This window comes from Gorilla gorilla, chromosome 17 (genome assembly GCF_029281585.2).
Source record: "Gorilla gorilla gorilla isolate KB3781 chromosome 17, NHGRI_mGorGor1-v2.1_pri, whole genome shotgun sequence".
NCBI classification, from domain to species: Eukaryota; Metazoa; Chordata; class Mammalia; order Primates; family Hominidae; genus Gorilla; species Gorilla gorilla.
In genome coordinates, this window is record NC_073241.2 from 88,755,210 (window position 1) to 88,770,354 (window position 15,145).

General features: G+C 43.7%; 1 protein-coding gene across 4 annotated transcripts in view; it reads right to left on the reverse strand.

Annotated features, from left to right (window-relative positions):
• Positions 1–15,145, reverse strand: part of CCBE1 (collagen and calcium binding EGF domains 1) — a 290,499-nt gene that overhangs the window by 22,787 nt on the left and 252,567 nt on the right. For 3 of the 4 annotated variants that reach the window (XM_019014286.4, XM_063699276.1, XM_055368262.2), the window contains 4 exons: positions 8,565–8,704; positions 8,431–8,466; positions 7,002–7,037; positions 3,918–5,032 (listed from right to left, as the gene is read on the reverse strand). In XM_019014286.4, the coding sequence (XP_018869831.3) occupies positions 4,799–5,032; positions 7,002–7,037; positions 8,431–8,466; positions 8,565–8,704 (446 nt within the window). In that variant the 3' untranslated portion in view covers positions 3,918–4,798. Of the gene's footprint in view, positions 1–3,917; positions 5,033–7,001; positions 7,038–8,430; positions 8,467–8,564; positions 8,705–15,145 lie in introns of those variants that run through there. The other variant, XM_063699277.1, reaches the window with a different exon arrangement.

Below are 15,145 nucleotides of genomic sequence, written 5' to 3' on the forward strand. Positions count from 1 at the left end.
CCTAAGGGGACTTGCTTTGATCCCCTGGGGAATAAGAGGATCCTTTTCTATGATTTCCCTAGAGCAGTAACATTTGCGGAGGGAGCATGTGAAGTTCATGATTATATGCCTTAACAATTACAGTCATGGTGTGTTTTGTTTTCCAAATGGAAAATTATTTTTGACTTGTTGTGAGATATAAATATTGACTATGCCAGGAAAAAATTCATCTATTTCCCTGAACTCATTATTAATAACTTTAGATGGCTCTATTCTACTTGTTGTTTGGCCTGGATTCCTGCAATAACTTTCCTTTTCAGGAAGGTTATCTGACAGATGTTAAGTCTGCAGAATGAGGCTGCTGTGGTTGTTTCTGGGGCACAGGCTGAGAAGTGGGGAGAGATAGTGGGGAATGACACCCAAAATACGATGGGGGATTTGCTGCCTGAAAACCTACAGCAATGTCTGGCCTAGAGAAGCCTTCCCTTGTATACCTGGGAACAGGGCTCACCAGGCCCACAGCAATTATGAACCTTGGAAAGATGGCCAAAGCCAGGGTGCTCTTCGCTGGTATTTGGTGAGGTAGTACTCACTTTTCCTTCCTTCCAAAACCAATGAACATTTATTATCTACTTGTTGGGCTATGACACTCTTGTCTGAGTTTATACAGTAGAAATGACTTCCTTTGGTCAATGAATCCTATGGCAGATGTCGGGCATTAACTCAGAAGGTGAGAAAAGGCACCATTCTCTCTGCAGCCCCACTCACTTTTGGCACAGTATAGCTTATAATTTCTCCTTCTGGAACTGGGAAGGGAGGGGGGTTTCCTAAACTAAAATGCATGCCCTCATGTACTATTTCTTTTTTCTTTTCTTTTTTCGTGACGGAGTCTCACTCTGTAGCCAGGCTGGAGTGCAGTGGCGCAATCTTGGCTCACTGCAACCTCCACCTTCCGGGTTCAAGCAATTCTTGTGTCTCAGCCTCCCGAGTAGTTGGGACTACAGGCGTGCGCCACCATGCCTGGCTAATTTTTTTTTATTTATTTTAGTAGAGATGGGGTTTCACCATGTGTTGGTCAGGATGGTCTTGATCTCCTGACCTCATGATGCGCCCGCCTCAGCCTCCCAAAGTGTTGGGATTACAGGCATAACCACTGTGCCTGGCCCCATGCACTATTTTCAACAGCATATTTTTATTCCCATTGCTTTCCAAGAACAGAGGCAACTTATGAGGTCCTGTGAAGAGGGTGCAAAAAATCGAAGTCAACATTTCTACTAACAGGTTGAGGAGGTGTACGAAGATCTTTTTCCCTATAAAACATGAAATGACCTAGAAGCACTGTTACAAATCTTACCCCAGAAATAGCTTTCCCATTAGGTTTTGAGCAGAAGTCCTATTTAGACAGTAAAGCTTTTTCTATCTAGTTAAAAGATACATTAGAAATAATGATGCCTGATGTCCTATCTTTGAAAAATATGATTTGGGCATAAAAAGTACATATCAGTCTTGCAGTAGTCCAAGTTTTGAAAATCTGAGGATTAAAAATTATTTTCTAAATTAACTTGGTCCAGCAGATTGACATTATAAAATACAGGTTACCATAAGTTTTGCTGGAGAATCTTATCTGGAATAGTTTCATGAAACCCAGACAATACTACTTTCCATTAATTCTTTTAATATATTATTCTAGCCTATGGCCAAACATGCAGTTTGGTTACATTTTATGAGCATTTCACAATAAAGATCATATTTCTAAATACAGTTCACTGTCAAAGAAAAGGTATTAAAATTCTTCTTTTAAAAAAAAATCATAGATGGACCTAGCCATCTCTCATACAGCTTGTGCATAGTTTTGTGTTTTTTTTTTTTTTAAACATTCATCCATCCACACCCTTTAAATACCATGCTCCACAAGCAGGCAAACATTAAATATATTCCAGATGGGAATCAACAGCTGTTCAGTTCCTCTCTTTATAAACCCCTGGTTGGCGTGGCCCTCTGTCATGAATGTTGAATTTTGCAGAGAGAAGGAGGAAGAAAAGATGCTAGATAAAGAGCACCCCACCCTAAAAGGAAATTTTTTCTTTTTAAAAAGTCTGCTTTATTCAAAAAGAGGCAGACTGGTTCCTGGGGTTTCTGCCCTTCTAGGGGAAAGTGCCACATTTAATAAAACTTATTTTTTTTTTAGGGATGGGGTCTTGCTATGTTGCCCAGACTGGCCTTGAACTCCTGGGCTCAAGTGATCCTCTCGCTCACTTTTTTTTAAAGTGAAAGTTTGCTTTCACTTTAAAAATGTTAGTGGACAGTCACCAGGAATTTTGCATAAATGAGACATAGAGTAGCAAAGTGTTCATGAAAGACTCAGTCACCTGCTGACTGACATGAGTCCTGCATTTCCAACATGGTAGGAAGAAGGGAAGAAAGACTGTTGCCACTAGAGATTTGCAAAGCCCCTTCCTATCATTCTTAAGGAAGAAGACTGAAAGGTGGCATTGAAACACAACAAAAGGGATTTTTTTTTTTTTTTTTTGTTTGAGACAGTCTCGTTCTGTCGCCCAGGCTGGAGTGCAGTGGCGCGATCTCGGCTCAGTGCAAGCTCCGCCTCCCAGGTTCACGCCATTCTCCTGCCTCAGCCTCCGGAGCAGCTGGGACCACAGGCGCCCGCCACCGCGCCCGACTAATTTTTTGTGTTTTTAGTAGAGACAGGGTTTCACTGCGGTCTCGATCTCCTGACCTCGTGATCCGTCCGCCTCGGCCTCCCAAAGTGCTGGGATTACAGGCGTGAGCCGCCAAGCCCGGCCTTTTTTTTTTTTTTTTTTTTTTTTTTAATGAGACAGAGTCTCCCTCTGTTGCCTAGGCTGGAGTGCAGTAGCGCAATCTCGGCTCCGCCCCCCAGGTTAAAGTAATTCTCCTGCCTCAGCCTCCTGAGTAGCTGGGATTACAGGTGTGTGCCAACACGCCCAGCTAATTTTTGTATTTTTAGTAGAGACGGGGTTTCACCATCTTGGTCAGGCTGGTCTCGATCTCCTGACCTTGTGATCTGCCCGCCTCAGCCTCCCAAAGTGCTGGGATTAGAGGTGTGCGCTACCACGCCCGGCCAAGAGGGATTTTCTTTAAGCAAGCTTTCACAGTAGTGGAGTTAAATGATGTGGGCTAAAAGGTGGAGGCAAAAAAGCCAAAAAGAAATGGGAAAGGACACGGCAGGATGGGAAATTCCAACATGAGCTAATATGAGTGTGAGAACGATCATTTGCAGGAGAGTGAAAATCTCCCGCAAAGGTAGATAAAGAGCCACTTTGTGTGTCCAGTGAGAAAGTGGACTGTGAGTAACCTATAAGCTGCTCACTGGAAACAAGAGGGCCCTCAACAACGTTACAAAGGAGCAGATCATCCTTCTGGTCTCTTGCTCCTGGTGCTTCTGAATCCACAGCAAACCTTGGCAGGAACATGCTTCCCTCTGTGACCCAGAGGTGCTCTGAGAAAACACTCTAACTCACTAGGAGGTGAAGAAATAGACCCTTTTCTGAACTGCTTCTCACATGCAGGGGAAAATAAATCAAAGAGAAGTCCTGAAAGAACTGGAACTTGGACTAAATTAAAGAAAATTAAGAAAAAATGGGAGTAGGAAGGAAGTTTTTGCAAACAAGGAAAACCACTATTTTTTTTTCTCCCCATCCAAGATAACTTTCGATAGCGTATTACTCTCAATATGTTGGTGGCAAGCTTGGTTGGCTCCAGACAAAAACTTGTAACACCCAAGGAGAGAAAATTTACCTACCGCTGCTGACGGCATTAGTGAGGTCAGCCCAAGCCAGCAACCTCCTTGCAGACTTCAGCCCCACTGTATATTGGTTCAGCCTGGATCATGGCACCCAGTGGTATCTTCTGGGCACCTGCTCAGAACCAGGAATTCTGCACCTCTCTCTAAGCTCAGCCACTTTATTGAACAAATAATCTTTATTTATAGAGCAGACTCCACTGTTGATTAAACAGCTTTAAAATATTCTAGCAAACCAGAGCCCATTGTTTTAATGTGAATCCAGGCATTTCACTTTGTTTTTTTGAAAAGAGAGTTTAATCTTCTTCCCTAAATAGGATACTTACAGATAAGCATGGCATGAAACCTTAAGCACCATATTTGAATTTTAGAATGTGGCAATCTATATAACAGTAAATATATGACTGTGATTCTTTTCTATCTTCTCTAAACGCCATTCAATTCTCTCCTCTCTTTAATTGAATTTGGGAAACAAGGTTTGACAAGGGGATACAATATTTAAAGTCTACTAGAAGCAGAAGGAAAAAATTCTCCACCAAAGTACATCGACACGTTTGTCCTCCCCACCCCTTTTTAACTGAAGAGCCCTAATTTTGATACTAGAGGAGTTATGGTCTATTGTGAACACACATCTTAGAAGCAGCCTCACATTTTCTTAGAGCTCACTTTGTCATTTTCTACCTTTTGATACTCTGCCAAATGTAACTTCAAGAATTTATGATTTAAGACACTGTGAGAGTACTTAAATCCAAAGTTCCCGGAAAAATAGGATGTAAAAGAAAAGTTACAACGCAAACCACCCCAACGGACTCTTAGTGAGAAGCAGGTAAATCAATCATTCACTCCCTCATGTCTGCAGGCCTAGGAGGGGACTCTGAAAATAGCATCGTATTTGGAAGAAGAGGAGTGCAGAGATGTCAGGAGAAGAGAAGAGAAAAATGTATGTTTTCTAGGTCTCCAGTGGTCTTTTTTCTCTTTAGATGGTTTAACTGCAGGTGAGTTGATCTTTCTCTTCCTTTGGCGTGACGGTGTTGGGATGCGCTATGGGTAGAAGTCTCTGGGGGCTCTCAAGTCTCTTGTCTCAGTTCTTCTTGGATGGTCATCTCCAGAGCCCAGGTCCATGGCTTCTGGGTAGCTGGGAAATTCCTGAGGTAAAGGGAACTCCTCTGCTGAAGAGTGAGTCCGGTGCCCGAACACCTTTTCCTGCAGCTCAGTGATGTCATTGCGGATGTCAGCCAGCATAAGTAGCAGGAAGTCGAAAGAACCAGGGGGTCCCTGTGTACACGGGAGGAATCAAAGCTAGAATACGACAGACAGCAATGGCCTCCGGGGCTCCATGACTTGACCTGCTGCTTGCTGGCAACTACTTTCTCAATAACTCTGTGCCCCAAATGGAGCCAATGTGAGGACTGCTACAGGAGCCTGGGGGTCCTCCAGATTGTTTTCTAATTCTGTCACTTCTCAGCTGAGCTTTGGTGATGTATTCACCTTTCCTCCCTCCTAACTCTTTATCAAATCCAGTGGAGGAAAGGATATAAGAATAACTCTCCTAGGTTACTTTCCAAAGCAGTCTGGAGGATGCTTATGAAGGCAGCAGAGCAGTGGTTAAGAGACTGGGGTTCTGTTGGATTTGAATCTCATCTCTGCCGCTTACTAGCTGTGTCATCTTAATTTCTTGTGGTTCAGTTTCCCCACCTGTAAAATGGGGATAATAATAGTCCCAACTTCATAGGGTTTTGTAGGATTCATAAGTGAGGATTTAAGTAAGTAAATACGTGTAAAGGGCTTTGAGCATAATACATATTCAAAAATGTTATCTGGGCCAGGTGTGGTGGCTCACGCCTATAATCCTAGCACTTTGGGAGGCCGAGGTGGATGGATAGCTTGAGCCCAGGAGTTCAAGACCAACCTGGAAAACATGGTGAAACCCTGTCTCTACAAAAAATATAACAAAAATTTAGCCAGGTGTGGTGGTGGGCACCTGTGGACCCAGCTACTTGTGAGGCTAAGGGGGGAGGATTACTTGAGCCCAGGAGGTCGAGGCTGCAGTGAGCCAAGATTGTGCCACTGCACTCCAGCCTGGGTGAAAGAGTGAGACCCTGTCTCAAAAAAAAAAATGCTGTTTTTTTTTAAAGCAAAATTATTAAAATGTTTATAAGATGGCTGACTATAAGCACAAACTAAATGAAGTTGAGAGGATGTTGTAAAGACGTCAACTCCTCATTGACTAGGAAAGGTCCAAACAAAATCTTTCTAATTTTTCTATGTATTGAGTATCCTTTATCATCATATAGTATTTACTAAGCCTTAATTTCATATAGCGCTGTGTGGGGCATGGTAAAAAAGAACTGCATAAACACGCATGTTCTGGGCTTGTCAGAAGCTTGTAGTAAAATCGTTATCATCTCCCGCAACTGCTGCTACAGTAGCGGGCACCGTGGAAGCAGAGCTTACACCGTAAAGCACTAAAAGAGGCACAGTATTTTCATATCATTTGACCCTCACAATAGCCACTTCAGGGATGGCAGGTCAGATTCCACTATCACCACTGCACAGTGGGGGGCAAGAATGCCCAGAGACCCTCAGTGATGTACCCGTGGTCAGAAAGCCAGCAGGTAGAAGAGTTGAGATGGGAACCCACGACTCCTACCTCTGTGGCCACAGCTGTTGGACTTCAGAAATGATACTTCTTCAGAAGCAGTGACGTGGTTTGAATTTTCTATGCTTTTGAATACTACTATTTCTCATTTTTAATCTCCCAGATACTATGCATATATGCAGCTAATTTCTTCTCAGGTCCTAAACAGCCGTGCGTGGTTTTGCACTTTTTAAGAGGAGATGGCCATCTGACCTGCTAGGGTTGTAGCAGTGGCTAAATTCTCAAGTATGCAGAGTTATGATTTAAACCCATAGATTTCTTCCCTAGACCTTTCAAATGTTTTATGATAATATTTGGAAACAGACTCATGGCATAGCAGGGTTTTGAGCTTTAGGAAAGACATTTCAAATAAAGATTAGCCATGATAAAAGAGAAAACAGCAACAGAAAACAAATTTGAAAAATAAATCCAAACTAGCAGCTAAGGGCTTCTATGACTCTCTTCCTAACCACAGAGTTCTGTTCAGGTGGGCTGAGTGGCATCAGGAAGGGGCGGGCTTTTGCTACTAGACCGACCTATAGACTCATCAGAGCTGCATCCCTGAGAACGTTCCCCTGGGGAAGCAGGACACAGAGTGCTACTTACTGGAGACCCTCTGGGCCCAGGCGCTCCTCTCTCCCCCTAAAAACAGAAAGGCCAGGGTTAGCTTTCTAGAGCACATGGATATCACAAGAATAGTCTCTATTTATACACCCACCATAACCACTTCCCTGCACAAAACAATAAACATTTTCTATAGAAAACATATGTAAAACTGAGCTGGACTCACGGGACCACTTATTTGAACAGGGCTGCTTGGGTCAAGTGTCTCTCATTCTGATTTCCCTCAAGCCCATATATTTTCAAACCTTCTTGGCAAGAGGAATGTTCATATTTCCCAGCAGCATGTGGAGTAACAAACTTTCTGAAGTAACTCACACTGACTTCTTTGTGAGGCAAAAAAGAGCAGGCAGCTCTCAGAGGGGAACCACCCTGCTTGCAAAAAGAATGGAGCATCTCCTGTTCCTGAGAAATCTCACAGAAATGGAGACACACAAAAAGCTATCCCGTAAAGCAACACTGGTTAAAGAGAAAAACACATGTGAGTATCACAACACAGAGGCTCATTTAAAATTTACAGGGGTCACTTTTCCTATGAGTGGTTGTGGTGGTTGTTTTTGTCTTTGGGGTTGGTTTTGGAATTGAAGACAATGGCTTTTCAGATTTTGTTCCCAGCTTTGGGGAAAAAGTTCTATCTGGTATCTGTGTCTCACTTTTGCTGCATGCAAAATGGGGTTGGTAAACAGTGTCTGGTGAGCTTTCTTGGATGTCAGTGCAAGAGGTAGAAAGTGAGAGACCTTCAGGCCGGGAGCGGTGCCTCACACCTGTAATACCAGCACTTTGGGAGGCTGAGACGGACAGATCACCTGGGCTCAGGAGTTTAAGGCCAGCCTGGGTAACATGGCGAAACCCCGTCTCTACTAAAAAATCCAAAAATTAGGCCGGGTGTGGTGGCTCACGCCTGTAATCCCAGCACTTGGGGAGGCCGAGGTGGGCGGATCATGAAGTTAGGAGATGGAGACCATCCTGGCTAACACGATGAAACCCTGTCTCTACTGAAAATACAAAAAAATTAGCCAGGTGTGGTGGCGGTCGCCTGTAGTCCCAGCTACTCGGGAGGCTGAGGCAGGAGAATGGCGTGAACTCAGGAGGTGGAGCTTGCCGTGAGCCAAGATCGCGCCACTGCACTCCAGCCTGGGTGACAGAGGGAGATTCTGTCTCAAAAAGAAAAAAAAAAAATCCAAAAATTAGCCGGGAGTGGTGGTGCACGCCTGTGGGCCCAGCTGCTCAGGAGGCTGAGGCGGGAGAATTGGGCTTGAGCCAGAGAGGCAGAGGTTGTAATGAGCCAAGATTGTGCCACTGCACTCCAGCCTGGGTGACAGAGCAAGACCATCTCAAAAAACAAAAACAAAACAAAACAAAAAAATCGAAAGTGAGAGACCTTTAGCTTGTGAGAACCACTCGTAAGGCTTACCTTAGAACCATCTCTTCCTGGTGCCCCTGGTGGACCCTGTAATACAAAAGGATCTGGTTTAACCACAGGCAAAAGCATGGGACAAAAACACATTTTCCCCCAAAAAGGAAGTGGATCTCTGATAAGATACTGACCACAGGGCCCCTCCGGCCTTGCTTAATGTGGGACAGATCAGGAGATGGTCCCATGGGTCCCATTGAGCCCCGTGGGCCGGGCTGCCCAGGAGGGCCTGGCATACCGGGGAAGCCTGGGCTTCCCTTTGGTCCTGGTGAGCCTGTAATCAAAGAACACCTCATTAGCTCACAGCACATGAGAAGGACAAAGGGCCCTGGCTAACAAGAGTCCAGGGCCCCTGCAGCCATTTCTCTTTGTACTCTCTCTGCCTTTGCCTTCTGACATCTGCATCAGGCTGCCCCACGGGTATTTTAAACTTGACACGATCAAAAGCGGCTTCCCCATCTTCCTCTCTTTTCACGGACTGCCAGTCACACATCCACTCAAGCCAAAAACTGGAGAGTCTTCCTCTATATTTCCCTGTTTCTGCAACCTCCTTTTTGAATCAGTCGCCAGCTCCTGTGCATTTTACCTCTTTAACATCTCACAGCTGTCTGCTCCCTTCTATCCACTGGATCACAGCAGAGTAGTGGCCACCACCACAGAGAAGTGGTGATCATGGCTGGAGAGCAGTTAAGAGTACAGGTTTTAGCATCAGGGAGATTTGGGTTTGAATCTGACAAGTTGCCTGAGCTATCTGAGCTTTAGTTTCTCATCTCATCTGTAAAACTGGGCTAATAAAAATCTTCCTTATGGAGTAGTTGTATGAAATGAGATTTCAGATATACACACACCACTTAGTATAGTACTTCACACATAGTAAGTACTAAAACATCTGCTAGGCCTTCCTTATATTTGCTTTCACTCTTGCCTCATTGCTAGTCTCTCTGCCCCTCACCAGTCTTTTCACCCCTTGCCTATTTTTGACATTTCTATAGGGATGACACATCTAAAACAAGTCTTACTATGTAACCCACCTACTTTCAACCTTTTGGTGCAAATGTCTCAAGGCACTGGGTGGGTCAGCAAACTCACTCTCTCTTGCAGGCCCCAGAGAAACATCCCTTACTTCTTAGTGAGGGGTAGGAAATGTTCTTCTGGCCAAGATTTGCCACAGGTACAAGGCATGCTGGGGGATGAGTTGGGGGATGTGGGGAAGATCATCTCACCCCAAGGCCCAGAAGCATAGGTCATGCTTAGGATTGCAGCTGGAGCAGGAGAACTGAAAATGTCCCCTTGCCCCACAACTCTAGCATGGAGTAAGTAATAGCAATCTACAGTGTGGGGAGAGAACCCCTCTGTGGCACAGGTGTGTGTGTAGGGGCTGCTGAAAGCTCAGAGTATAAACACTGAGAAAAATCCACTGGTAACCTAGGCCTCCACTAAGCATAAGGTAACAGCATCCTACCATTGGAGGAATTATTTGAAGACTGTGGAACACAAAGTAAATATAGTGACAATAAAGCCAAAACCCAGCTCAGTTATTCATTAGGTTGACTCAGCTTCCCATGGCAGTGGCCTGACAAAAGAAGAGAGTACCCATCTCCAGGAGTGATAACCATGTACCTCAGTCTCTACTGTTTCTCTGCAAATGATGTCTGGCATTCAATCCAAAATTTTCAGACATGGAGAGAAAAAGGCTGGGCACAGTGGCTCACACCTGTAATCCCAGCACTTTGGGAGGCTGAGGCACGCGGATCACCTGACGTCAGGAGTTCGAGACCAGCCTGGGCAACATGGTGAAACCCCATCTCTAGTCAGGTGTGGTGGTGGGTACCTGTAATCCCAGCTACTCAGGAGGCTGAGGCAGGAGAACTGCTTGAACCTCGGGAAGTGGAGTTTGCAGTGAGCTGAGATTGTACCACTGCAGTCCAGCTTGGGTGACAAAGCGAGACTCCATCTCAAAAAAAAAAAAATCAAAACAAAAAAACACATTGTCAAGTGATAGAACAATCAGCAGGACAAGCCTCAGAGGGGACCCAGATGTTGGAATAATGAGATATGGGCTTTAAAATGACAGTATGTGAACGGTGCTGTTGGAAAAGATAAACAGCATGTCTGAACAGATGAGGGATTTCAGCAGAGAGATGGAGATTAAAGGAAAAAGTCAAATGGAAATGAAAAATATAATATCATGTATGAAAACAATATAGGCTCATCAACAGACTGCTCGCAGCTGAGCAAAGAATCAGTGAACTTAAAGATAAGTCAACAGTTACTCAAAGTGAATCACAAAGAGGAAAATAAAATGAAGCATCCAAAAGAGGTGAGATAATATTGAACCATCTAACATAAGTGTAATTGGAGTCCAAGGAGAAAAAGAAAACCCTACAGTGGTTCCCCTCTGCATAGAGAATAAAGCTCTAACTCCTCAGCATAGTATCCTTGTTCATTCTTGTCTTTCTTGCCAAGCATTTTTTCCATGATTGCCTCCTTCCTAATCGCCCCATAGTCCCATCCTCCCTGAATAAACCATACCATAGCACACAATCCAGCTCACACTGTTCTGTCTTGTCTCCATCACCACAGATCACCTATCTCCAAAAACATTTTAACATCTCCCCTGTCGTACCAATGACTATTATCAGACAGGCACAAAAACAGATGACTTGTTAAACTCGGTATAGTCTCAGTGCTGTGTCGATACAGGCTTCTGAAAGTAAGAATTAACTGCTTTCTTCATTGTACATGCTTGCAGTATATCTTTAGTATAATGTATGTGGGTTTATATACATTCATGCACTGTACATGTATGTGTTTTCTGTTTATGCGTATCATTTTCTTCCGAGCATTCTTAACATTTAAAAATTGGGGCCAGGTGCGGTGGCTCACGCCTGTAATCCCAACACTTTGAGAGGCTGAGGTGGGCAGATCACTTGAGATCAGGAGTTTGAGACCAGTGTGGCCAACACAGTGAAAACCCATCTCTACTAAAAATACAAAAATTAGCTGGACTTGGTGGCAAACGCCTGTAATCCTAGCTGCTTGGGAGACTGAGCCAGGAGAATCCCCTGAACCTGGGAGGCAGAGGTTGCAGTGAGCCGAGATCGTGCCATTGCTTTCCAGCCTAGGCAACAGAGTGAGAGTCCATCTCAAAAATAAATAAATAAATAAAAATAAAAATTGGGAGATTTCATATAAAAATCTGGGTTTCTGGCTCTGGTTTGAAACAGGAAGCACAAAAACTACAATTCCATCATCAGCACAATCAACTGGAGTTCTCAGTAGGGGCTGCCCCTTTACATGGGGGTGAGTGCTGTCTGGTTTGGTTCAGTTCGCTTGTTTCTAACTGCTCCCCTGCCCAGCTCCCTTCTATGTATCTATGTGACCTGCCCATCTCTGTAGAGGTTGAGGGGTTGTGTTTTGTTTTGTTTTTCAATTCTTTTCAGAGGCCTGTATTGACACAGCACTGAGACTATACCGAGTTTAACAAGTCATCTGCTCTTGTGTCTGATAATGGTTGTTTGCATGTGTGCCAGAATATGTATCTATGTGACCTGCCCATCTCTGTAGAGGTTGAGGGGTTGTGTTTTGTTTTGTTTTTCAATTCTTTTCAGAGGCCTGTATTGACACAGCACTGAGACTATACCGAGTTTAACAAGTCATCTGCTCTTGTGTCTGATAATGGTTGTTTGCATGTGTGCCAGAATACGGCATACCCCCTTATCATGGAAGCTCATGGGGAAGAGATCTTTAGGCGTCATCTATCTTGACCTGCAGCACAGAGAGTTGTAAACAGCCGCTTTGTATTGGGTTGGGTTTGCCGCGTTTCCCCACTTGTGTGTGGAACACAGCATTTCTGCCCACACCAGGGACTATAGTGGACACCTTGCTGGCTCAAGGGCCGCAGCTGTGTCTGTGGGGCAGCACCTGGGTACAGACATCAGCGTGTTCACCTCTGCTTTAGGCCTTGAACATCAGCTGGGGGTATGAGGGAAGAGAGAGTGGGGACATGGCGAGCATTTTTAAAAACTTGTGATAAAAAATACACAAGATTTGCCAACTTTTTTTTTTTTGAGATAGAGTCTTGCTCTGTCACCTAGGCTGGAGTGCAGTGGCACAATCTCGTCTCACTGCAACCTCCGCTTCCCAGGTTCAAGCAATTCTCCTGCCTCAACCTCCCAAGTAGCTGGGATTACAGGTGCCTGCCACCACCCCCGGCTAATTTTTTGTATTTTCAGTAGAGATGCGGTTTCACCATGTTGGCCAGGCTGGTCTCGAACTCCTGACCTCAAGTGATCTGCCCACCTCAGCCTCCCCAAAGTGCTGGGATTACAGGTGTGAGCCACGGCCCCCAGCCCATCTTAACTATTTTTTAAATGTAGTTTAGTAATGTTAAGTATATTCCCATTGTTGTGCAACAGATCTCCATAACTTTCTCATCCTGTAAAACGGAAACTCTAGACCGCCGAATAACTCCCCATTTTCCACTCTGCTCAGCCCCTGGTAACCACTAGTCCACTTTCTGTTTCTATGAGTTTAATTATTTTAGATATCTTATATAAGTGTAATTATATAGTGTGTCATTTTTTTGTCTAGCTTATTTCACTTAGCCTAATATCCTTAAGATTCATCTATATTGTACCCTGTGTCAAAATTTCCATCTTTTTAAAGGCTGAATAATATTCCATTGTAAGTGTATGTCACAGTTTGTTTTTCCATTCTTATCCATTGATGGACACCTGGGTTATATCCATTGATGGACCCTTGGGTTGCTTCCACCTCTTGGCTATTGGGAAAAGTGCTGCTGTGAAGATGCGTGTGTGAGGATCTCTTCAAGATCCTGCTTTTAATTCTTTGGGGTATATTCCCAGGAGTGGCATTTCTGGATCTCATTCATATATATACATTTTTTTTTTTTTTTAGTTAGGGTCTCTGTTGCCTAGGCTGGCCTCGAACTCCTGAGCCCATGTGATCCTCCTGCTTAAGCCTCCTGATATGTTTAATTTTTTGAGGAATCTCCACACTCTTTTCCACAGTGACTGAACCATTTTACATTCACACCAACAGTGCCCAGGGTTCCAATTTTTCCATATCCTTGTCAATACTTATTTTCTCGGTGGTTTTTTTTTTTTTTGAGAGGGGGTCTTGCTCTGTCACACAGGCTGGAATGCAGCGCTGTTTTCATGGCTCACTGTAGCCTCGACCTCCTGGGCTTAAGCGATCTTCTACCCCTCAGCCTCCTGAGTAGCTGGGACTATAGCCTGGCTAGTTTAAATTTTCTTTTATACAGACAGGGTCTCCCTATGTTTCCCAAGCTTGTATTTTTTCAAAAAGAGTGGCCATCCTAATGGGTGTGGGATGGCATCTCACTGTAGTTTTGGTTTGCAATGCTCTAATGATCAGTGATGTTGAGTATCTTTTAATATGGTTTTTGGCCATTTGTATGTCTTCTTTGGAGAAATGTCTATTCAAGTTCTTTTCCTATCTTTTTAATTAGGTGCTTTTTTGTTGAATATTGAAGTTCTTATATATCCTAGATATTAACCCCTTATCAGATATATGACTTACAATTATTTTCTTCCATCCTGTAGGTTGTTTTTGCCCTGTTGATTGTTTGCTTTGAGACACAGAAATTTAAGTTTGATGTAGTCCCATTCAACTACTGCTTTTGCTGCCTATGCTTTTGGGGTCATATCCAAGAACTCATCACCAAATCCAATGTCATAAAGCTTTCCTCTATGTTTTCTTCTAGGATTTTCATAGTTTTAGGGTCTTACATTTCACTCTTTCATCCACTCTGAGTTAATTTTTGTAGATGGTGTAAGGTAAGGGTCCAACCTCATTCTTCTGCATGCAGAAGGACATTGTGTTTTAACCCATTTTAGATAATCAGCTCTGTGAGAGCTTGAATTGTGTCTTATTTATTAGCATATCCTCAGATAGTCCTGGATACATAGTGGGCTGCTTAGTAAATGTTTTTTACTAAGTGATTGCATTGAAGAGACTGAGAAGATTGTTATACTATACTTGTCTCATAATTGTTCTTTTAAATGCACATAGTAATTGCTTTTTGATCATACCTAACCCCTAGTACTGACAGAGCAGTGACAAGATGGAATGACAGTCAGACTCCAGCAAATAAAACAAAGAAACAGAGACTTTAAACTTTTCATATTTAGATAAGTCTTTTTTAGTTCACGGAATAATTACGCCAAAGTTAAAAGCAGTCAATGTTCCATCCAAACATGTCTCACACCCCTACTCTTAATACTGGTTCCAGGTATATCTACAATGAGTTTGGGAAGGGTGCCAGATCCCTCCTTTTACTAAATATTTTACCTCCAGTAGCACAAAAAAGAGGCCAGAGATAATATCTCACCCACATTTACACAATCAGTACACTACAGAGATCATAGTATGTCAAGTGCCTTTGAAATGTGGGACTTTGATGTACAAACGGCAGCACCTTACGTATGACAGTGGAGGCCAGAAAGCAGCAGCCGCCCCCTTACCACCAAAGCTAAACAGATTCCAACCCAGAGTAGTTTCCTGTATTGGTGCTCCAGTCTGATTCACCACAGGCCTCGGAACCGGACTTTTATTTAAGGGTGAGAGAAAGCCTATTAGCTTTCTAGCTTCCCTAATAAGTCTCAGTGGTGGGTACCACAAACACTAGAAGTTAAGAGAGAGAAGGAAATGGGTTTGGAATGTCCCCATT